General features: G+C 38.8%; 2 protein-coding genes across 2 annotated transcripts in view; one reads left to right on the top strand and one right to left on the bottom strand.

Annotated features, from left to right (window-relative positions):
* The window catches only part of LOC113459170 (uncharacterized), a 54,250-nt gene extending 39,655 nt beyond the window's left edge, over positions 1-14,595 (bottom strand). The window contains exons 1-3 of the mRNA XM_074533612.1: positions 14,541-14,595; positions 13,646-13,825; positions 11,646-12,699 (exon numbers count right to left, since the gene is read on the bottom strand). Of these exons, the coding sequence (XP_074389713.1) occupies positions 11,828-12,699; positions 13,646-13,825; positions 14,541-14,595 (1,107 nt within the window). The 3' untranslated portion in view covers positions 11,646-11,827. The remainder of the gene's footprint in view (positions 1-11,645; positions 12,700-13,645; positions 13,826-14,540) is intronic.
* Positions 12,494-23,098, top strand: part of ADAMTS19 (ADAM metallopeptidase with thrombospondin type 1 motif 19) — a 131,557-nt gene continuing 120,952 nt past the window's right edge. Inside the window, exons 1-2 of the mRNA XM_005486228.4 lie at positions 12,494-12,625; positions 13,595-14,205. Coding sequence (XP_005486285.1) covers positions 12,541-12,625; positions 13,595-14,205 — 696 coding nt within the window. The 5' untranslated portion in view covers positions 12,494-12,540. The remainder of the gene's footprint in view (positions 12,626-13,594; positions 14,206-23,098) is intronic.

Below are 23,098 nucleotides of genomic sequence, written 5' to 3'. Positions count from 1 at the left end.
TTACAGTAAAGTTTACTTGTAACTACAGTGTAGGAAGCTGAAGCCTGTCACTAATATATTGTAATAGCCAGGGTTTTCCTCTGATTTTTAACACTTAGTTCTATCTTCTGCTCACTAATATGGGAGGGAGATTCAGGCAGTATTTAGTAATGAAATAAACTAAAAGCAAAAGCACTAATAAGGAAACTTTTTTTCTCTCTGTGAGAAGACACTTATTTAGTTTTACACTCTTTCATTTAGGGGCCACCTCTGTGCACAGCACTGCAGTGCAGCATACAGTCCTTTAAAACAAATCTTAACTGGCTCTTCTAGCTGGACAGTTTAGTGACTAGAACATTTAGCATGGTAAAATGTCAGAACATTTTCTTGCCTCACACAGGTTTTGCAGGGAGGCTGCTTCACACAAGAGAATTTAATGCTGTCTTGAGTGCTAGGAAAGCCAGGGCCTGCTAATGCAAAGCAGACGCTGAGAGGTTGCAGCAGTACAGCTGTATGGAGGCAGCAAATTGAACAGTGGATAAGAAGTAGACTTTCCAAGGAATGAACAGAAGAAATGCACCAAGACAGTTTGACTCTAATTTATGGGCCTAAATGAGAAAAGGAGTTGAATTCTTGACCAGCTTAAAGCACATGATTAAAAATCACAACTTTATCAGAGCTTATATGCTTTGTCTGGTTCTATCCCAAAAGCAATGAATGTTTTACCTAACACAATATCAGGCTTTTCACTGTACTTCTTATGCAAAAGCATGTTCTCTATTTATATTTAGGCTTGAAAATACAAAAGAAATTTTGTATATTTTTATAAAACATTATCTTCATTACTGAGTCTGTAACAGAACTACCATTTTAAGATACAACTGTTAAGACCAGACTTTAATTTGATTGAAAAAATAATTTTCAAAGCAAAACCTAATGTTTTATGGATCATTAGCAACCTATATGTTGTGGTCAGGACAACATGCAACATGTAATGCTATTTCAAGTTCAAGTTAAATTATCATAATTCTGTGTAATGTTACGGGAATTACACATGCTAGCTACCATAACAAGGTTCAACACCAGGTTTCCACTGAATCAATAAGCTGAAAGTTGTTTTTATTAATAAGTTGAGTTGTTGAAGCTCGACCTCGGTGCTTTTGATGACAGACTTGAAACAAAGAAATTGCTGGGCAATTATGCTCTTAGCATCTGAGCTCCCTGTCCCATCCTCAAGAGAGAGGTTGCACCCATAATAATATTAGGATCTCCTTGGTTTCCTACTGGTTTGACTTGTTGTTGTTGTTGTGTTGGTTTTTGGGGCTTTTTTTACTAAGAGGTTGTTAAGTGGTCATCTTCTTATAAGATGCCACATCGTGTTAAGTCTGCTTTGGCTGCTCCTGCGGGTAGCAACACGTTTGGCATGTTGAAATCTGCTTGCTGTGGATCATATGCCACGATCTACAGGCTCTGTCTGCTCTAGCTATTACTACTGCTTAAGCTGCTAGCTCCAAGTGCCGACTAACTTTGTCTACAACAGCAGGTAGACTGCAAATTCTTTTAAAGTTCACTTGAGTAAATATGTAGCTGCAGAGCTCCCTCTAGCAGAGTTCAGTTGTTCTCAGACATTTTATCCAGCTTATCCTCTGAAGTGGTTCTATGACTGCTTTTCTCCCTGTTTTCTTAAAACACATTGCTTCACACACATGTTTTTTTTTGAAGTTAAGTCTAGATATTCTGCAAATACTTTTAAAGTGATGCATACAATGCAGGAACATTTTTTTCATTCCAGACAAAAAGGTTAAGAAAAAACACTCTTATCTTGAAAAGATACCTGAAAACAACTTTGAAATATACAGTCACTTGTACCCTTCTGTGAACACATCAAGTGTGCTTTAAAGAGACAACTATGTTACCACCAAAAAAGACAGATCGTTCTTTTTCAGTGTATATAAAATTGGAAATGCTTCTTAATAATTTTGCAATTGATAAATTGGGAAGGTGTCTCAACTTAAGATAACTGATTTCAGTATTTCTATGAAACTTTAGATTTCAAAATATATTTAATTGAATTTTCTCTTTTTACTGAATTGAAAATGCATTTATTTCACCGAGAAACTTGACTGTAACACTCCTTAACTCATGGCATTTCCTTTCTTAAAGGGAGTTTTCTACTTATCTTCATTATACATATTCCCTTCATGATTTGCACTGATTAAAATATACTTTATATGATGCAGCATATTTTCTTACAATCACCATTTGCTTGCTGTTTTACTTATTTTTCTTAACCAAATAAATTACGTAAACACCTAATGAAATATTTTCTTGAAGACATAGAAAAAGATCAAAAAAAAATTAACAGGATAATCAAAGTTATCAAGATGACTTTCAACCAATGTGACCCTGAAGCTTTGAGGAACAGAAACTGAGCAATCTCTTTAATATATTACTGTCTCCACTGAGCTATTAAAACTCACAACTTATATCTGAATCCTCAGTAAAACAAACGGAGATAATTTTTTTCAATGTCAAGGTCCAAGACATCTAGAACTTTATTAACTACTGTAGATCGATAATGGGCATATGTATTTGTCTAGAAACAATTATTATTCTTAAATTTGAGCAATTTTTATTCTTAAATTAGCAATTATTATTCTTAAATTAGACAAACTACTTATGGATATTAGGAATATAAACAATGCAACCTACTGATTGATGTTAGGAAATTTGAATTAATAATTTGGAAGTTGGAAGTGAGAATAATTTCTCTAAAGAGAAACTTTACTTTAGAAAAGGACATGCAGAAGTTTGTCCAAAATACCTTAAAATAGTATGCCATTTGCAAAGCTCTGCAGTTTACTAAAGCAGGAGCAAAACTTCAGCAGTTCTCAGGCTGAAGGCTGGTATGCTAGAGAGTCACCAAAGAAACCTTGCAGTACTCATAACTTTTAAAAGGAAAAGGATGTGTCTCACTTTTTTCTTTTTTTCCCTTCATTTTCCCCTCTTTCCTTATATTTTTAATTGTCTCCTCATTCATTTATCACTTTTGCTTGTATTTGCGAATCACACTTCTTATCAGAATAGCCACTTGATTTTGTATAGTGGAAAGTATTTTAAACAAGAAGACTAAGCTGGGAAAAATTATGATATGTTAAGATGGGCAAGATGACACTCCACTGCCAGCCACATCTGAACTGCAAATTTGTGCTTTGCTTGTTCAACAAGTGCAGCTGACCCTCAGTGGACTAAGTACTTAAAAGTTTAGTGCAATATCTTCTGCAGTGCCTAAAAGTAGGGGAAGATTTTGCCCTCTAAGTAATTTCCTTTTCTGAATGTAGCAGTAGTCATTCTCATTAGCTCTTTCATTGGCCAAAATAGAGGAGAGGAGGAGCAACTTGTTGATTGAGGGCATTTCCACTACTGATAGCGGATAGCCATTTCATAGGTCAGGAGGGACAGTTACAGGCAGAGCTTGTTATTTGGCCAGTTTCCACATAATTGCTTCCAATCAAACTATATCCTTATTTGCTTTTGTTGTGCCTTCATCACTTGTTCTCTAGATGTCATATTTAAACAGAATATAGATTATATGGTCCTCCTAGCTTGTGAAACTACATATGTTCCTTAAGGCACTCCAACCTTCATGATCTCACGTCACAAAGGAATCAAAGTGGATCTACCTTTTTATAAATAGCAAGGGGAAAATAGCCAATAAAAATGATGCTTTTATATAGATGGTGAAATACAAGCTATAGCTATTGGGGGTAAATGCAGTATAAACAACTATACTTATCTTCCTTCTCAGAACTAAGCTAAATCTGAATGCTCAGTTTTCCTCTGAGCAGCCAATGGTTTAAAGCCAAATTTAGGATTTTGATTTCAGTGGGAAGAGTTCTACCTGTGTAAGTTTTGGCCTTCACATGCCCCAGCCTGAATTAGTAAGAGGCTTTCTGTGCTAGAACACCTGGTTACAAAGCAGGTAGCTATTTAACCAGGCAAGAGAGCCGACTCTTTTGAATTTGGCACCTTGCAGTTTTTATTTTAAAGTCTCCATCTCTCTGCCCACATCCAGGTTTCTTCACTGCTTTGCAAAAATTATTTCTTTGGCTCCTTTTTGCTTTTGAAATAGTTTTCTAGAAGAGATGTCTTTATTTCCAAAGATCAAAGGAAGACTTTCTTCTAATATGTGCAGACTGATGAATGAGGGGATAAGCAAAGTACAAAGAAATCCTGCTACATTTAGAATGAAACAGGAGGTGCTGCTTTGGCACCAATGTGCAAATACCAAACACAGGTTTCCTGAAGCAAAAAACAACCCATCAACATTCTGTGATCTGTATTCTGCAAGTATTTACCTTTTCCGGGTAATGGTTATGTGTTAAAGTATATTCTTTTTTTTTCTTTTGGCAGCAAAAGCCAGAGAGGCTTTATTTAGAATATGCCGTTTTCCCTTTCAAGCCCATCTTCTTACTGTATTTATGAAAAATTTGTATAAAAGGTTTGTGCAAAAAATTACACCAGCTTAATTTTCTCTGAAAAACTGTCACACTGACACTGATCTTGTTAAATCAGCCATCCCTAAAAATAAGCTTCTAGACCCTGCTCCTCTCCTTTCCTCCACATCAAAATTAAGGTAAGAAATGGGAGGGGAAATGTGCTCATGATTTTACTTGTTTATGAAATTGCTGAATTTATAGTATCCTGGGTTGATATTGTCTCACCTAGCATAAATATTAAAATAACTGGTTCTGCTATCTAGGACACCGGCTTGGAAGTGAGAGATCATAGAATTATGAATGTAACTTTAAACTCAACTTGTGTAGCTCTCAACAGTACACTAGCTTGTGTCTATGTGCTTTTTACACCAAAAATTAACATGAAAACATGCTTTTGTATCTTTTGGTCATATAAGGCTATGATAGTAGGACCTTCAAATGTAGGGTTATGTACAACATAAGTGGATTAGCAATAAACAATTACTTTGATGTTCTATCTGAAATATTTCTAGGCATAGGAAATTTCACTTATTTCTTATTATCAGAACGACTGCTAGTCTTTTTTGGCAGGATAACCATTCCTTCTGTTTTTTTCAGTGATATAGTATCAATCTCAGGTGTCCTGCAGTAATATTTAGTTTGAATATACAGAAACCTGTTTCCTTCATATTGGACATGAGTTAGGTTTACATGGCTATTTAGAAATGGAGGTAAAATCCTTGGTCAAGGTTTACACTGGAAAAAATATCAGGAGCAATCATGGTTCAGATTTACACCATCTGGTTCAGAAAAAGCATTTATAAGTAATCCCAAAGTTTTCTGACAAAGATTTCTGGCATTTTATTGGATAACTGAATTTTTTAGATAGTAATGATAGATAGCACATTTAATATTCAGGGAGCTCTGGAAACAGAAACTGATGTCTCTTCCACTATGGAGATTTTTGAGCTCTCTGTTGACTGACTCTTCCTGATTTTGGCCAGGGACACGATCACCATTGTGTGGCTTGTCCATTTGTTTATTTCTACAGCCTGACCTTGTTTAAATACACCAATTTTTGCATTTTGATTATTATCTGTCTCACCTAATGGGGAAGAGAGTGAAGCAGAGATTAAGAATTATTAAGCAAAACTTAGAACATCTCATATGATGCCAGTGTTTTTTTCCCACCTCTGTTCAAGCAAAAGACTCCTAGAGAGTAGCCTGGAAACCCTTTAGCCATGCGTTCTTGGCTTTTTGCCTGTTTAACAGAGGTCTTGCACAACTTGTGTTTTATGTGCTGTCGCCTTCATTTCTCTATATTTTAGCTGGTCTCCTGGTGCCACTGTTTGCCACTGGCCTGCCTTCAAAGTGAGTGCCTGTGGACAGTACTCATACAGTATGTAACATACTGTATACTTTGACAACTCATGTGGTCTTAATGGGTTTCCCAGTTACAGAGCCTAAAAGAGCAAGGCAGCCTGTTCTGCAGGCTGCCACACAGCAGTTCTTATGAATAAATCCTTTAGATAGGAGAAAATAAATCATTTCTACAATGTTTGCTTTTTATCTGGTAGCTATAATGAAGTCTTTCTCTTCTGTGGCAAGGGAAAAGTGCAAATAGGATATTCACACTGTCATCTAAATGAATAATGACTGGGGGACTAGTTACCTTCATTTCTAAGGTTTTATGACATCTTCAGTGCTTGCACATAGGTGAGAAGCTGAAGGCTGATATCTAGAAATCAGTGATTGTCTTTGTTTAGCTGTCACTGAATGCTTTCTTTAAATCTACACAGAAAGAAATATGTGTTTCAGAAAGCAAGGCTATTTGTATGCCTCACCTTACAAAACAGCGAGGAAATCACCTTGCTGCATGGACTGCTTCCTTTGATTTACTTACAGCTTTTGAAGTGGAATCCCACGATCTTCTCTGTGTTCCCTCTTGTTTTACTTGGTTTCATTTCCTTAATCAGTTTTCAATCACCTCTACATTTGCTTCTCCTGATACTGGATCCATTTTCCTCCCTGCTGTCTTCTTTTTCTCAGTGTGAGTTAGCAGCATAATAAAGATATTGTTACATAATAAAAATGATAATGCATCTATACTGATAAACTGCAGTTTAACTGTCTGAAATTCTAGAAATTACTCAGTTTTTAAAACATCTCTTGGAGCCTTATTTCATGTCATACCATACTTGCCTGCAGTGCCTTTTATATTATCATTCCCAGTTCTGTATTCTTCATTCATTTTTCAAGTTTATAGGCTTCTGTGTTATACTAATTCCTTGACTGAAAAAGTAGGGAGTTTGATCTTTCTATTCAGAAGAGAAAATCCTGTAAAAAGATTACGATGGTAGCACCACTTAGCATCTAAATTCTTTATGGAAGCAATGGACAGTATTTTTAACTCACTTGAAATGATTGGTCCATTTTTCTGAATAAAACCTGAATAAATTCTGAAACAGACCAGTGAGGTTGGGATAACTGATTAACAGATATAACACATTAGTAGGGTTGGGATAACTGGCTTATCAAATATTTTAAACTTACTACTTTAAACATAGCAGACCTAGCATTCACTAATAAACTAATGTAGTTGGCAATAATTCTGCTTTTATTATAATGCTCAGTTTTGTACTCAGTCTCAGATGTTTGCAGTTCCTACAAAAAATTTTTGCTTATAAGATTTGTATTTCTGCCTGTTGTTTCCACCTCCTTTAAATGTAGGGGGATGTGTGGGCAGAGAGATCATTAAGTCACCTTGTCAAATTTTCTGATTTTGCTTCTGATATGAATTAGAAGAAGTTTTAGGTGCTTTGTGTTGTTTTTTTTAATACTAATGCTACAAATGACATAATTTTCCTACAGGAACCGTTTTCACCACTTTTAATGATGGATGAAAAATTTCTTTGTTCTTCTAAACTATTCCTACAGTTTGGAAGAGGAGCTAAGTTTCATAATCTTTGTTTTGGGGAAAGACTTGCCTCCACTCTGAAAATTTGTGTCCATTAAGCCTTTTTTAAGAGTATATTCCATAATTACTTTTTTTCAGTAGTTACCATTTCCATATGCTCATATACATTTATAAATTATGCTACAGTTCCAAACTGTTTTTAGTTTGTAGATGCATTCTAAAAAAGGATTACTGTATTATTTTAAAATTGTCAAGAAGAACCATACAATGTTAATCAACAATGTGAATTATTCTCCATAAATAACCTCTGTTATAGCATCTTTTCTATACTCTCTAAAGGCAAAGGTTTGATGATCTCAGAGGTCTTTTTCAACCTAAATGATGCTGTGATTCTTAGAAAAGAATTTTTTTTTCTCCAAGAGATGAGTTGCGGGTTTCAAATTTGAAGCCTTGCCCCTTTAAGATGTTCCAAAAAATGGGAACTATTTGTTGATCATTCTGAAGTAGCCTGTTTGCCATAATTGATCGGGTGACATATCTGCCTGTTAGATGATTCAGTTAAGGAATCTGAAGAAGCTCCACTTTGAGAGAAAACTTAAGCTTGGAAAGCTGTGTGGAACTCAGGTTCACACAGAGTGCCTGGCTGTCTTTAAAGTGGTTTCAGCTTGAGTAGAGTACTTTACTACCTGCCATTGTACAGCTTTCTGTCAAAATGTAAACAATTGCCAAGCATCTTTTGGTTTTTTTTAAGAAATCACTAAATTAAAAGGATGTAATAAAAGAGTTTTGAAAGACTATTCTAATTAAGTGGTGACTTGGTGAAGCATTCTAAATAAATAGGGTGAATATTGTGTTGACAACATATTTTTAGCTACTACTATCCCCAAATTGATCAATATGACTTTGAGAAGTAACTCACAAGGCAACAACTTGGGAGTAAATATTGCTTCAATTGAATTTACTAAATTCAACTGAATCATAAGAAGTAGTGGTGTGGCATAGTGACATTGAGTTGCTATGGGCTTAATTTGCCCTTTCAAAGTCGATGCACTTTAAAGTGGAGGTATTAAGCTCACACCAGTTTGACACATATCTTACTCAGCAGATCATCTGATTGTACTACTGAGTTCAGATGTAACTGTAAGATCTGCTCTGCAGTAAGAGCTGCAAAAGAAGTTTTTTGAAGCGATCTTAAATACATGCCTTTTAAATAAACCTTCATGTTGAGCTTGTAAATAAAGGTATAGAATTACAGACTAAATTTTCAGTTTGTGAGTTAGTGGACAGTGGAAATTCACTGTTCAGTTGAAGAGACAGGGAATACAGCATTTTCTAAAAGGGAAAAAACTTCTTTTCATTCATGCTTAGGTAGAGAAAATTTGCAGCATTGGTTCCCATGTATCTTTTGCATCAGAAGACATTTTGTACAATCTTCTTTGAAACAAGTTTATTTAGACTGAGATAACATTTGTAAAACACCCCAGAAACAGGAAGATGTGAGTTTCTGTTTCTAATCTCAGTGGACATATGATATGTGGCCTTAATGTAGTAAGCACCATTCAAATCAGAATTGACTTCTTCCATCCATCCAGAAAATCTTCTTAAGTTGTAAAAATCTGAAACAAATATGCTTAAGGATTTTTAAAAAATCAGTGGTATCCTAGTTCAATAGTTACATATAAACCATATGCAAAAATAATTAATAACTATATCCTTGTGAAGAGGATTAAAGGTTTGTGGATTTTTGGCAACAATTACTGGAGGAAATCTTGTATATAATGAAAAGTTCAGGTAATCTTAAAACCCTTTCTTATGCATAAATTTGTGTGAGCTTTTACAGTTAAATGGTTAAGTAAGTAAGGAGAAAAAACAAACCAATGAAAGTCTCTGACTGGTGGTAGTGTTTATATTGCTAGAAGCTGATATTTTGAATTCTATAGAATGATCTGTCAATACTTACCTTAATCCTCAGAAATAAATCACTCCTAACAGACAGTAAATGAAATGAGGGTCCAGGGGAAACAGAGATTGGGCCCTTGCTTTTGAAAGGTAAGACAGAAACTGCAGCACAGATTTAGATAAAACTATGGAGTGAAGGGTGTGAAAGTTGAAGAATCATACTGATATCTTCAAAAGATGGCTTGAGATGTCTATATTGTATTATCAGTGATCATGAATGATCTTGGCATACTGAAGAAATGGAAAGTCAGCCTGTGGAGGGGACTGGCAGAATCCTTGATCTGACAGTCCTTAAGGGAGTGATGGTACAGTTTCGTAAATTTAACATCAGGGAGAACTAAACAAAAGGAAATTGCCAAATTTATATTGATTTCAACAAAATTGGGTTGATTAATCCCAGTCAGGAAGGACTGACAAGGACATATTCTTTACTTAATTTTCTGTGGATTTTTTTTCTCATATCAGTGAGATGGTTCTGAATAATTGTTGTATTTTACAAATTAACACATGCTTTACATTTGCGATTCTGCACAAATCTCGTGAAATGCCAAAAGGCTTCGACCTTTCAGATGGGTGATTCAGTTTTAAGAATTTAGTGGAGCAGACAATTTTTCTTTGCATTTCCTTTTGTACCAAGTTTGAAGATACTATTTCTTCCAATTTTACAAATGCATAGTTAATAACACCTCCTGTACCACATCTTTGGTAAAGTAAAAACTATTTTGCAGAGTTGGAATGGCTTTCTAACTTAGAAAATAGTGTTTTGTAGAGTACACACGGATACAATATTATTCTCTCTGCAAACTGACTGTGGTACGCAATAATTGTTTTGTTCCCTTAATTCTAACTCTCTTTGAGACAGGTTTCCCTGCACTAGTCTCACAGTGACTACAGTTAGCATGTGGTGGGCTACAATATCATCTACCAGCATTAACCTATGACCAGACTCTCTGTTAAAACTAATGAACACCAGTAGGGGCTCTATTTTATAGTGCACTTTCCCCAAACGTAAACATAGAGAACTTCCCCCTATATCTTTACTTTAACTATTGAAACGATAAAAACAAAACATAAAATGAACTAAAGAAATTTGTTGCAGCTCCATGTTGATTTTAGCTTGCCCTGTATTCATATGTGGAGAATTATTGAAAATGTACTTTTTTCTTTGGCTGGTGATGAAGTCAAACACATGAAAGTCTTTCTCAACTGGCATTTTTTAAAATGTCTTTATCTTTTGCAGTTTGTGTTGAAAAGGCCAAATTCTCCTTACATTATTGTCAAAACCAGTGTTTTGTGTCTTTTTAGTAAGATTATACATGTGAACAAGAGAAGCAGAATCTTGTCCAAAGGGATCAACAACTTTAGCAGATTGGAAACAGTCACAGCAACTCAGTTTTAAAGAAAGCACATTCACATGCCATATATTTTTTACCTTATTCCCCCTTGTTATGTATTAATGTATTTTGTGATGTAACTGAATGCAGAGCAAAGGTCCTCTCTATGCATTTTTGCATCTTGCCTGTACATTCTGATTTCTTATAAAAAAAATAAAACCAGAATTTGTTTCTAATACTTTCACAGAAGCTTATAAACCGCATTTGTAGCATTTCCTGATCAGTTGTAAGGATAGTTGTGGCTATGAAAAGGCTGCAGGATTTGGCCTATTAACTAATTCCACTGTAAATTAGTACATATGTTTTATTTATTTGGAAAACAAAACTTCCATTGAAATGCATTTTAAGGTCACTTAATTATCAGGCAAATACCAGTTTACAGCCCTGAAAAGCTCCCCTCTTCCTAATCAATTAATCTTGTTTTCACTGAGTCCCTCTGATTTTGCTCAGTGTTAGTTGGCTGAAATGGAAAAAAAAAAAAAAAAAGAAAAAGACAAAAAGACCAGCGTGTGATAACCTTTTCCCCCTATAAAATGAAATAACTAATAAAAAAATACTACTTGGAGCCAGCTGAGAATACCTATCCATGCAGCATACGTTTCAAGCAGCTATCGAGCAGAGCAGAGAGCAAAAGCCAGCTGCATTTGGCTTCTGTGGAGTCTAAACGTGTTTTTTATTTGGAGCTGTAACACGTGATTTTTGTTTGTTTGTATGTTTTGCTTTTCATTTTACACAACTAACTTCTAGAAAGAATTCTTGCAACTTCTTTGCTTCCCCTTAACGACACAGATGGCTTTTCTCACCGCACTGGATTGCTCTGCCTTCCCCTAAGGCACAACAATCACCTTTGACATTAAGAACAGTAGGTTAAGCAGCAGAAGTTATGACAAAAACCGACTTTTAGAGGGACGTGTTTACCTGTCGCTTTTGCAGTTCATGCTGATGCTAGATGTGCAGCTAAAGCTTTTTGCTCAGCTCCTCATTTACTCGTTCCTCTGCTGACAAGGGCCGGGGTGGAAAGTGATGGGTTTCCATGGAGAGCTGCGTGGTGGGGGCAAAAGGAGTTTAGAATCAAATTACACAAAACTAGGCAAAAGCAGTCAGTGTCTGCTGCTCCCTGAATTTAGGCGAAGGCTCCCCTGAGCGCCTTGCTGGCGACGGGGATGAGGGGAGCCCTTCCCGCAGCCGGGGCGCACCGGTGCGCGCCCCTCGCAGACGGGAGGGGCGGCAGGCTGCGGAGCGCTGTCTCCGGCACCGCGGCCGGGGCTCGGCCGCCCGCGGACCCGCCCGGGCTCCTGCCCGCGGCCCGGCGGCGGGGCTGCGGCGGGGCGAGGGAAGGGGGGCCGCGGCGGGTGCCCGCCCGGGCGGGGCGGGGCGGGGCCGGACGGGACGGGGCCCGGCGCGTCCCGCCCCGTGGGGGCGAGCGGCGGGCGGGGGCAGCGCGGTCGCTGCCGCCGGGGCGCAGCTGCCCGCCCGCCGCCGGGCGCTGTGTGCGCGCACGGGCCGCGCTCCTGCTGCCTGCCCGCGCCCACGCACACGCAGACGCGCACACACACGGACACGCACACGCAGACGGACAGACGGACAGAGACACGCACACACACGCACACACACGCGCCCGGCCGCCGTGCGCTGCGCATCCCGCGCCGCCGGTGCTGCCTGCCCGCCCCGCCGGGACGCGCCGCTCGCGCTCTCCCGAGTTTCTCCGCGGGCGCCCAGGTGGCTGCGCCCCACGGCACTCCCCGCTCGGCCCGGCACGACTCAGCACGGCCCTGCGTGTCTTGCCAGCGGGCGTCCCGCGGGCGCGGAGCCGATGGCGCTGGGAGGAAGGATGCGCCTGAGCCGCGTCTGCTGCGTGTTCTACCAGCTGTGCGTGCTGTCAAGCGGGCTCGGCGCAGGTAAGTGCGCGCCTTTCGCGGGACGGGCCGAGCCCGGGGCGGCCTCCGCGCCCCGCGGCTGCCGGTTGCGGTACCTGGCCATTGTTAACCGCGCCCGCCCCCCCATAAGCGATGGGTGATCAGATAGTGTGCGCCTTGGCTGTGAGAGTGCACTGCGCAGCGCTGCTCTGTACGAGACCTGATTTCCACAAGCAGCCCTGTCATCTCTCCTGGCTGTGCTGTTCCTAGAGTGTGCGATGAATGTGTAAATAAAACTGTTTCCTGTCTCAGGTTAGTGTAGGTTGTGTGTACTCAGATCTTTGCAAACATAATGCTGGCATGCTGGACTTTGGTTGTATTGTGATGTAGAGTGTTTGGGATATGCAAGTATCAGTAGTCAGTGATTCTCATTCGGTTTCGTTATAAGAATGATCATCATAGAGCATGTGCATGCAACTGCTACTTGTATGTGCAGCCATGGTGTGTGTGTATGTGTGTATTTGGTCAAACTTTGGGAGGCATAATGGGTCTTGCACAGCAGGCTGAGAAGGCTGAAATTTTCAAATTTGTTCAGGTTTTCCCCAGCAATTTTATTTTAGCTATATGAAACAGTTGTTGCTTTCTCTAAATGATGAAGGGTTTATGCAACTTTCCTTGCATGGAGGTGGTGATCAAAAGGAAAGACATCCCCAGCTACTGGTACAAACACAGCTTCTGCCCAGTTTGAGGTCCAGCTTTCTCTATGTTCTGCAGAACCTTGTGTGTTCCAGATGCATCAACAGAACAGACCCATCCAACAGCTGGCCCCCCTGCTCTGCATAAGGACGAGATGCAAGGAGCAAATGAACCCCACTATATGTTATCTGGCATGCTTGTTGGTCTTGGACTTAGAAGGATCACCTTATGGTGGGCAAAGGTGAAGGTTTTTAGCAGGCACTGGATGCTGTTCAGTGCTTCACTCATTTAAAGCATCTGTTGCATTTCTCACAGGTCTCCATGCTTCAGAAGAGACTGAGGAGTGGGAGATCGTCTTCCCTGCACTGTGGAGCCCGGGCCAGCAGGAGCCAACGGGTGGCAGTGGTGGTGGTGGGGGTTGCAACGTTGATCCCAGTAGTGGGAACCGAAGCAGCACTTTCAGTGGCCCAGTCACACCCAGCCCAGCAGCTGGCAGCTCCCGAGAGGTGCGTTCAGTCTCCTCCTCGGTGGATGGGCAGGCACAGGCTGTAGGGGAGGCAGCAGAGGAAGAGGACACTGAGGATGAGTATGAGTCTCAGGAGTTTTACCACTGGTCCCCCCTGCCCCAGGGGTCTGGTGCTGCCTCTCAGTTGCCACCACCACCATCCCCCCCACCACCACCTTCAGCAGAGGATGGAGATGAAGTGCTGCTGAGGATCCCAGCTTTTGCTCGGGAACTATACCTGCTGCTCAAGAGGGACAGCCGCTTCCTGGCTCCTGGCTTTGCTGTGGAAGAGCGGCTTGGGGGTGAGGGCAAAACTCCACCCAGTGCCACACAGTTGCAACCTGAGAGAGCTTGTTACTACAGTGGTGCTGTCCTCCGCTACCCGGGCTCCTTCGCCTCCTTCAGTACCTGTGGTGGACTGGTAAGATGACCTTGCATGCACCTAGGCCTGCATCCAAGTCCCTGCTTCATCTATTTCTTTTCATTCGCATTCCTTTCCTAAGGTCTTCTTTCTTTCTGGGTAGCATCTTGGGTCCTAACCTCTGTACCTAACTTAATTTTTTAACAGTTTTCCTATTCATACACTTCTCATAACATTTCTCAATTCCTAATTCTGCCTTTAGCCTGTACAATGGTGATATTATTTATCCTGTTTCCAGATAGGTACCTTTCTGGTTCTGGATTTCCATTTCTTAAACTTTTCTCATCTCCATGTGTAATTTTATCTTGCCTTCAATGAGTTCTGTAATTAGATACCTCCATGCTCTGTCTCCTTTATTTTCTCTGTCTCATCATCTCTCCTGTAGTCCATCTGTAATCTATTTGTTCTTCATTCTCATCCTGTATTCTAAAGTTATTTCCCTCATTTGAATTATCTTCCTTCTGCAGCTCAGTTTTCAAACTGTTCTGTCTTTTTTATTTCTAGCAGTATTTTACCAGTGTCTCCTTTCTCCTTTTCATTACTCCTTTACTTTCACCTCTTTGGCCTTTTTTCTCTACCTCACAGCTTCTCACATGTGGTACCTGTAGTTACTTGAATTTGGGACTTCTGTCCTTTTAACTCCTTCACAGAAGAATGCAATGAGTAAGTTCTCAGCAGAAACCTTAATACAGTCAGACCTTTTCAATTGTTATTACTTCTGTGGCATACTCACTTATTTAAAACAAGCTCCCCCCTGCTATTATTTCTGTTGCATCAATCATGAGTTTTGCTGGATAGAGAGCAGAATTGGGTGCACTGACAACAGCAGTGATGATCCAAAGAGCAGTCATCCTAAGGTACTTGCAGGTGGGTGGAAAGTGTAGAAAGAAAAAAGTTTACCTGTGATGGTATAGAATGCTGGCAGGACCTTAAAAAACCCTAATTATTGCTACTATTATTTTGGGGCTACTATCATTTGGGGCCTTTATGTAGCATAATAAATGCACATTCTTGGAGCACTTAACAGAATTTAGAATAGAAAAGTAGTGCTGCTGGGGAGGGTTAATATCCTCCATAATTCTGGGATTTGGTTGTAGATCACCATAACTGCATGATAGATTTTTCCTTGTATTTCTTTCTGAATTTAAACATCTGACTTTCTCCATTGCTGATTCATGAAGATATGCCTTTTTATTTGTATGGCCATGAAGAGAAACCAGGTAAAATATGGAAATTTTGACTGCTTATTCATTTGCCTATTTGAACTTATTCAAAAATCAACACAAACTGAAAATGGTGGATTGACACCAAATAAAATATTTGCCTGCACTCCTGCAAAGTGAAACTGCCAAGTTTCACACAACTCTAAGTGGTTGGCATCTAATTATTGATATTTTGTCAGATTTTCCGAAGCAAAGTAGTAGAATTAATTGTGGAGAAAAATATTGAAAGTCAATTGATGGTGGTTTGAAAACAATTGGGTAAAAGAGTTTTGTGTTCATGAAAAGCATTTGACTTCTATGCTCCTTCTTATTTTGAGAGTTTTGCTTCCTTCTACATTGTGTTTGGGTAAAATTAGGTGAGAAAATCTTTGTAAAGAAATTGGTAGAAATAATTATCACCTTTTTATTGTGTCTATTCAAAAGCCATGTACATCATTGCATGTCTGTTACACCTCTGATTTATTATATAAATTGATTCACTTTTTGGATAGATCCCAGGTTTTAGAGAGCCCTATTAGTAATTATTGATACTGTTAGACTTTACTCGGAGTACCAGCTTATTCCAAAGCCTTTGGCCATCTAAGTGTGCATGTGCCCAAATCATGCTCTCCATCTAGAAAACTGCAGCCGAAACATAAAGTGTTCTGTGTATCTCAAATAAAATTGTCAACTGTTGCTAATGTTGACTGGTGTTGTCATGATCCTCAACTGCACTGTCCTGTTTGTGGTGAAATAGTTAAGCAGCTGTTCTTCCTGAGAGTGTTGCTGTGTCAGGCTTAGTTAAAAAAAATTGCACAGTGCTATTATGTCAAAGTTGTCATAACAAATCCTAAGCTATTTGTCATTCTTTATTCAGTCATTGCTTGGGCTCTATTACATATGTAAGTTGCTGAGTTTCCAAGAGTATTGAAAAAACATCCTAACATGCGTTGGATATTCCACCATGTTTCATCTAGGCCTGAACCTGCAAATAGAGGCAAGCTGTATTTCAAACTACATTTTCTTTTTTTAACATGTAAAATAACATTGAAACTTGTCCCCAGAAATATTTTATTTTAGTTACTGGAATTAAAATTTATTTTTTCATTTTAAATATAAAGACATTTCAGAGAAAATACGAGTGTCTTAGATGCACTCTCATTTCAAAGCCTTGCAGACCTTGGGTTAGGTTTAGTAAGCTGCATGCACTTTGGAAAGTCAAATGTGGGCTGATATGCAGCTTAGATTATGCCATTCTGCTCTTCAGAAATAGCCTTTCAGTGAGTCTTTTTACTGACCAAAAAGATTAACTGTTGTCTGACAGACAACAGTGATTATTCTGTGCAGGAAAAATGGTGGAGGAGTGTAGTGGTTTGGCCACCATATGCAGGGAAAGGTCATACCTGGCAGTACAGATGTGTGGCTATTGCTGTAGGACTAGTTTTGTCAAAAGATACTGCATCTTCAATAAATTAAAGAGAGGCCTTAGGTCAAATTATTGTACCATCCACATAGGATACTGGTATCAGTTCAGTTTCTCAAGGCACAGTGACCTCATGTGCCAGTGATATTCAAGAAATAGTGGGAGAAAAATGTCTGTGTAGTAATCCATTTATGTACATAGAAAGAAGAATATTGCTGCAGATGTTAAAGACCTTACCCTCTGAAGCTGAAATTTAGATACTTTTTGAATATTTCACTGGTTGCATTTGTGTAAAGTATCTCACATAAAGGACAGCATTAAAGCTTCCCTATATTATTTCACAGTTCTTGAGAGCTTCAATAGTGTTAGGTTTTTTTTTTTAAAGCTGCTTATCAAGAACCAGTATGGAGGGGTAATATTAATGGGGCTCCTAATGCCTTATGAAAGTCATGCCAAAATACAAGTGAGAAATGAACGCTGTACTCATGGATAATTACTAACCAAATTCTGACTGCAAGTATTCAGAAGTGTCTTCATTAAGGTGCTTAATCTTAACAAACAAAACTTAACTAAGTGGTTATTTGGTAATGAATCTAAAGGTTGGAGATATGCATGGACTATCTAGAAACTTCATCATGGTGACCTGAGCAGTTTAAGAGCTCACATGATCAGTAGTGACAGTCCTCTCCAACTCCTTGGTAAAACACTTGTGGAGACTTACATCTCTTTGAAGCTCAGTGAGATTTACTCTGAGTACATTTTGGGATTCTGCACTGGTGCTGCGGGAAGATGATTAAGGAGAGGTTTCCAAGGATTCTCCCATCTGCATGCTGACTGCCTACTTCTTGTTCATGGCTAGCCAAATATCAGGATGTAAACAGTCCTGCTGATGCCACTGAGACTGTTCTTCTGTAAGTGATGAATTGAAGAGCTGGACCATTAATTATTTAAATGGTTATTTCTTCTGTTTGCTTGTGTTCTGACATAATATTTGAAAAAAGAAGAAAATTGTGTCAAAGGTTATTGGACAGTTTTATTTGTGGCTGGTGATACATATATATATATATATATATATATATATATATATATATATATGGTAATTTTGTATAGCGTGCTGTAGGAGAAATTTACTGTGGACTTAGAATTAAGAAATCAGACTGCTGGTCCTGTATCTACTGCTAGAATGAAAGTTGAAGTAGTCTCACTGCTTTTACCACAGAGTTCTGTAAATGTGGCATATATGTGCTTTATCCCCTACTCATTTCATTTCAAAAAGAGAGGTATGACTACAGTTTTTTCTCAGTAAGTAATTCCTTCAGTAGTACTCTGTGGCTGTGTACTGGCAGGGATTTCCCCAACGTTTCTTCTTCTTTTCACTGAAACAGTCTGCAATAAATAGAGAACAGCTATTTCTGTTTGGGCCGAGAAAGGATCTGAATGGCTTTTTATTTCTAAAGTAATGGAGCATGTTTAGACTTCCAGGAAGTGCAAACAGGAGCAAATGTAGACACAGGGAATGGACAGAACAATGCAGCTCCTGGCTGCTGTGCTGTTCATCTCAGCTTCTTGCAAGCTGTCTAAGAACATCTCTGGAGCTCCACCTAAGAAGACAACATTGACATTTGGGTTAGTTTACTGGAGAGAAGTTTTGAAGTTCATCTGATTTTCACTGGATCATAAGAAAGTGAATCAAGCAACAGCATATTTATAGTTCGGATGAATCTGTGTAAAATACAATTTGCTATTAAAAGTAATGTGCATTCTCACAGTGACTTGAGTTGGAACAAGTCTTAGCATATCTCCAGTCCAGGGAAGAGCTCTCTATGGAAGTGTGTGGTGCTTTTATTAGGCCTCACTGCCTCACTGCCAGTGACAAGCAGGTTTTAAAACGATATAGACAAGTACTTCACTTAAGTAGCCCTATCCAAAGCAATGCTGCCAGGATCATCAAAAGAATTGTTCTGTGCCATGCAGAAATGTGCCAAGTATCATTGGAGGGCAGCATTTCAATGAACATTTCTAATTGTAATGTCCTACTTTTACAATAAAACAAGTAAATAAGGATGTGAAAAATGTATGTGCCTTTTACTGGCCAATGGAAGGGTTGCATAGCACTTCAGTAAGATTTGAAAAAAACCTGAAGCAGCTCTACAGGAAATGCATATCTTTTTTTACTTCTGATACAAAGTTTGTGAAGATTAGTTTTGAAGATTAGTGTTATTAACTACTAGTAATTGAATGACAAATGATGCATTAAAAATATTTAGACTTCTTAAGATATTCTAATTTCACATGTCCCTTACATTCAGGACACTAGAGCTTCTAAAAAACTGGAATTATTATTTTGTACCTCTCCATTGAAGACAGTCGGACTTTGAAGCTTGTCTCACAACAAGCACAATGAAATTGGAATGAATAATAGTAATAAAATCTATTAAGAAGTTTATGTTTTCCTACAATTCTGCACACAATCACTTTTGGGGATAGGATTCAGCCTAAGAAAAAGCTGAATCTGTGTTTTGACATCTTTCTTCCTAGACAGGGATTTTAACCCTAGTGTTTCAACATTTTTATATGGGAAAAATCCCCATGAATAAATTGTTACACTTCCTTGTGATTCCTGTAATGAGAGTAGTGCCTGACATGGCAATTATACTTGAATTTTTGGACAGGTCAAAACGTTTTGGAAAGCTATCCTGAACTTCTCTTCCTTTTGGTTGCACAGCTTTCAGTGGCAGTGCAATATTTAACCTGCTGGAAAGTTCCTTTCCTGGCATGGGATCTGATGCATTGAGGATGAATAGGCTGTTTGTCTGTGGTGTGAGTAATGAGTCTGTTTGCTGTGTGGTGGACATGCAAGCTAAAGTCTTGCTTTTGTGAGTATCTCTGCTTTTGTCCGCCTCTGTGAGCAGGTGGTCAGAACAACTCATACATTTGGGCTTCGTGCATTGCCCTGGGAAGCTGTGCTATTACAGGATGTGAGCTCTCCCTGTAATGCTCTGAGACTTTAAATAGACTTCTTGCTTCGATCAGGCTGGAATGCAACTACCCCATTACACATCCTGAATCATACAGTACCCACATGCAAGCTGAAATGGGTTAAATACCCAGCCTTTTGTCAACCAAATGTAGTGCCCCTTCCTCCCCACCTCAGTGACCCTTGCAGTTACACATCCATATTGAGTAACTTCTACACCAGATGCTTTCCAAAAGGAATTTGAGACAATTACAGCTTCTTTTATGCTGGTGGTAAGCATTAGAAAACAGAGATCACCAACAATTTTTCATAAAAGGGTAAAGAAAAGAGAATGTTAGCAGTCTTTTTGGTCCATATGATACATACATGCTGGATTTTGACATTACAGAAGGAGGATTATAAAATTCAATAGGATTATATTTACAGGCTGCCAGGATGAAATTAAGTACAAACTCTCTCCTATTCACCCAGCTTCCTGGGATCGTTAAACGAAGGGAGAACAAATAGAAGTAGTCTGCCTACTGTTTCATTGTGAGTTTGTTAGAGAAAGGAAACTTTACTGTGAAGGACAGAAATAAATGTGTGAATGAGGGTACTCAATGAGTATCCCATACTGACAATTCACAGCTTCAACAAGATCTGCTTTGTTGACTTTAAAATATGCCTTATTTGTGTTTTAAACATGCTTAAATGGGCAATATAAAATTTGTGATCACTATAAATTGGTGAACAAGGTAGGACATGAGTGGTAATGTTAGAACTGAAAGCAGCTTTGCTCTGTTGTGAAAGGGTTTTAAGTCTTTTTCCCTCGGAACAAAAAAAACCCCCAAAAAACAAAAAACGAACATCCCCGGGAAGATAAAGCGTTGGACAAGAGATTAGTGCTTTCTACCTCCGCATAAGGTTGGAGAACCAATGAGATTCGGTAGTGCTCCTGGATGAATGAAGTCTTTCAGTGTTGGTGTTGAAACTCATCTGGCTTTTTCCTCCTGGATTTACATGACAGTGGAAGGTGTGAAAAAGGAGGGCAGCCAGCCCTGTAGGAAGTCTGGTTGCCAGCAGGACAAAACAAGTTGTTTACTTGGGGTTACTGCGGCATGGTTAGGCAGAGGCACTTTTGCCTCCAGCTAAAGTTTAGCTGCTGTGTTTGTCATCTCTCTATCTAAATCTCTTTATTAAAATATCACCTGGAAAATCTAATGAAGCAGAGCTCGGCACACAGTAGAGAAGCCTAAGAAAAGTATGATGGAGTAGGTGATTGTGGCCGGCTGAAATAACTAGAATATATGCACAAGAAATCACAATTAACAAACTTGCTGAACAGGAAGTTATTACAAACAGAACTATTAGATCTAGGTTGTGTGAGGGAGGGTTGTTTTGTTTTCTTTCTTTCTTTCTTTCTTTCTTTCTTTCTTTCTTTCTTTCTTTCTTTCTTTCTTTCTTTCTTTCTTTCTTTCTTTCTTTCTTTCTTTCTCTTCTTTCTTTCTTTCTCTTCTTTCTCTTCTTTCTCTTCTTTCTCTTCTTTCTCTTCTTTCTTTCTTTCCCTCTTTCTTCTTTCTTAGTACTGGAGATGGTATCCCTTTAAAATTTTATTACTGTCATTAAGTGCCATAAACCAACAAAGATTTGTGTAAAGATAAAGGAATAAGCCCTATTTGTTTCTGTTTTTCCTCCTGGGTTCTGCTGCTGCAGTCTGTTGCTGCTCTTCTTTATATTTCTCGATGAAACATCTTTTGGTTAGATTTTTGTTTTGTGTATCTGAGACCTCATCTTAATTCATAAGAAAGATAAGTCTTCTAAACATACAAACAGTATTATTAATGTAAAGCTGAAAGATTTAGAAAATCTTGGCCTTTGACTTAGGCCAAGACTACCTTTGAACTGTAACAATCTCTGTTTCCTTTAATATTAAACACTGTCACATGGTATGTGAGATTTTGGGCCACCATGCCTCAGACCATGTGGTAATGATTCCTTTCTTCGAAGAGCTTCATCCCACACTGATGCAGGTGCTCTATCCTTAGACAGGTTTGATTTGTGATTCCAATCCTGCTTATAAAAGCCTGCTATCTTCCTAAAGGGCCTGGTTGAGTACAAGTACTTCCTTTGCAATATATTTCTGAGTGATAATTAGAAATTAGAAATACGCTATCTCCAGAGTGGCTTCATTTAAGGAAAAAAAAAGAGATTGCTATGCATCACCTGGGATCTCTGCCTATTGTCATGAATGTATAAAATTATCAAGGTTACATTTCAAGATAGAGAAGTGAGATGGTAAATCAGAAAATCTGGGTAGTTCCATTAATTAAATTGGTAAATTAGTGACATTTTGGCCTCCTTATTTGATGTTAACTGCTTTAAAAAGAAAAGGCAGAGCACTTCCAGCTACAAATGGTAACGTTAGTGAAATGAACATTTTTTTAAGAACATGTATCCCTGGCTTATATATCTCATGTATCTGCCAATTGTTTCTTTTCTAGCAAATGAACCAGGATTTTTAAAAGAACCAAATGTTCTCCATGTTGCAACTCTTGTAATACTCTGTTAAAAGGACTGTTCTTTGTCTTTCTTTTCAAAATGTTTTCTTGTGGGAGTGGAGATTATTTTGGTTGTTAATGTTGGATGTGACAGGGGAAAAAAAGCAGCATCCATGGTCTCCATGCTAAATAAGATAAAAATAGGGGGAGCTGGGAAATAGGGGAAAAAACTCAAGAGAAAACATTAGGTGTTTGAGCTGTAAGATTGATGGAAGGTGGGAATATTCAGGAGGAGTCTGTGAAAACCAATGCTCATGTAGAGGTAGTATTCAAATGGTGAACATAACTCTTTACTATGTGATGAGGAGAAGTACCTCAATAGAAGGGAGTGTCCAGAGTGATTTGGATTTGTGGGAGAATGAGGTGTTTGCAGACGTTTCTCTGTGGTGTGTGTGTCTTTCCTTTGGTTCAGATCTCTCAGGTGACTTCAGGGATATAACAGGAAGGCTGGTTGCAGAGGAGTTGTGGAAATAGCATGAAATATACTAAGCATGAGCATCTGTCTAATGTTGCAGATCCAGACAGTAGTTGGTCAAATTTTTATAAATCAATAGCGCAAGACATCTATATTAGTTTTAAGATCAGATATGCATCTGCAGTGCATTAGCAGCCCAGTTAACCTTTTGTTGTTAACATGTCATTGCCTGGACAATCTGGTCTTCTTGTTGGTTTTCTTTTTTTTTTTTTTTATTGCTTCTAATATGCCATCATAAATGAGCAATAAGTATTATTTGGAAGTGAAAGAATGAAGAAT

Source organism: Zonotrichia albicollis, chromosome Z (genome assembly GCF_047830755.1).
Source record: "Zonotrichia albicollis isolate bZonAlb1 chromosome Z, bZonAlb1.hap1, whole genome shotgun sequence".
NCBI classification, from domain to species: domain Eukaryota; kingdom Metazoa; phylum Chordata; class Aves; order Passeriformes; family Passerellidae; genus Zonotrichia; species Zonotrichia albicollis.
Note: the sequence above shows the minus strand (reverse complement) of the source record. Positions and strands in the feature narration are given on the sequence as shown.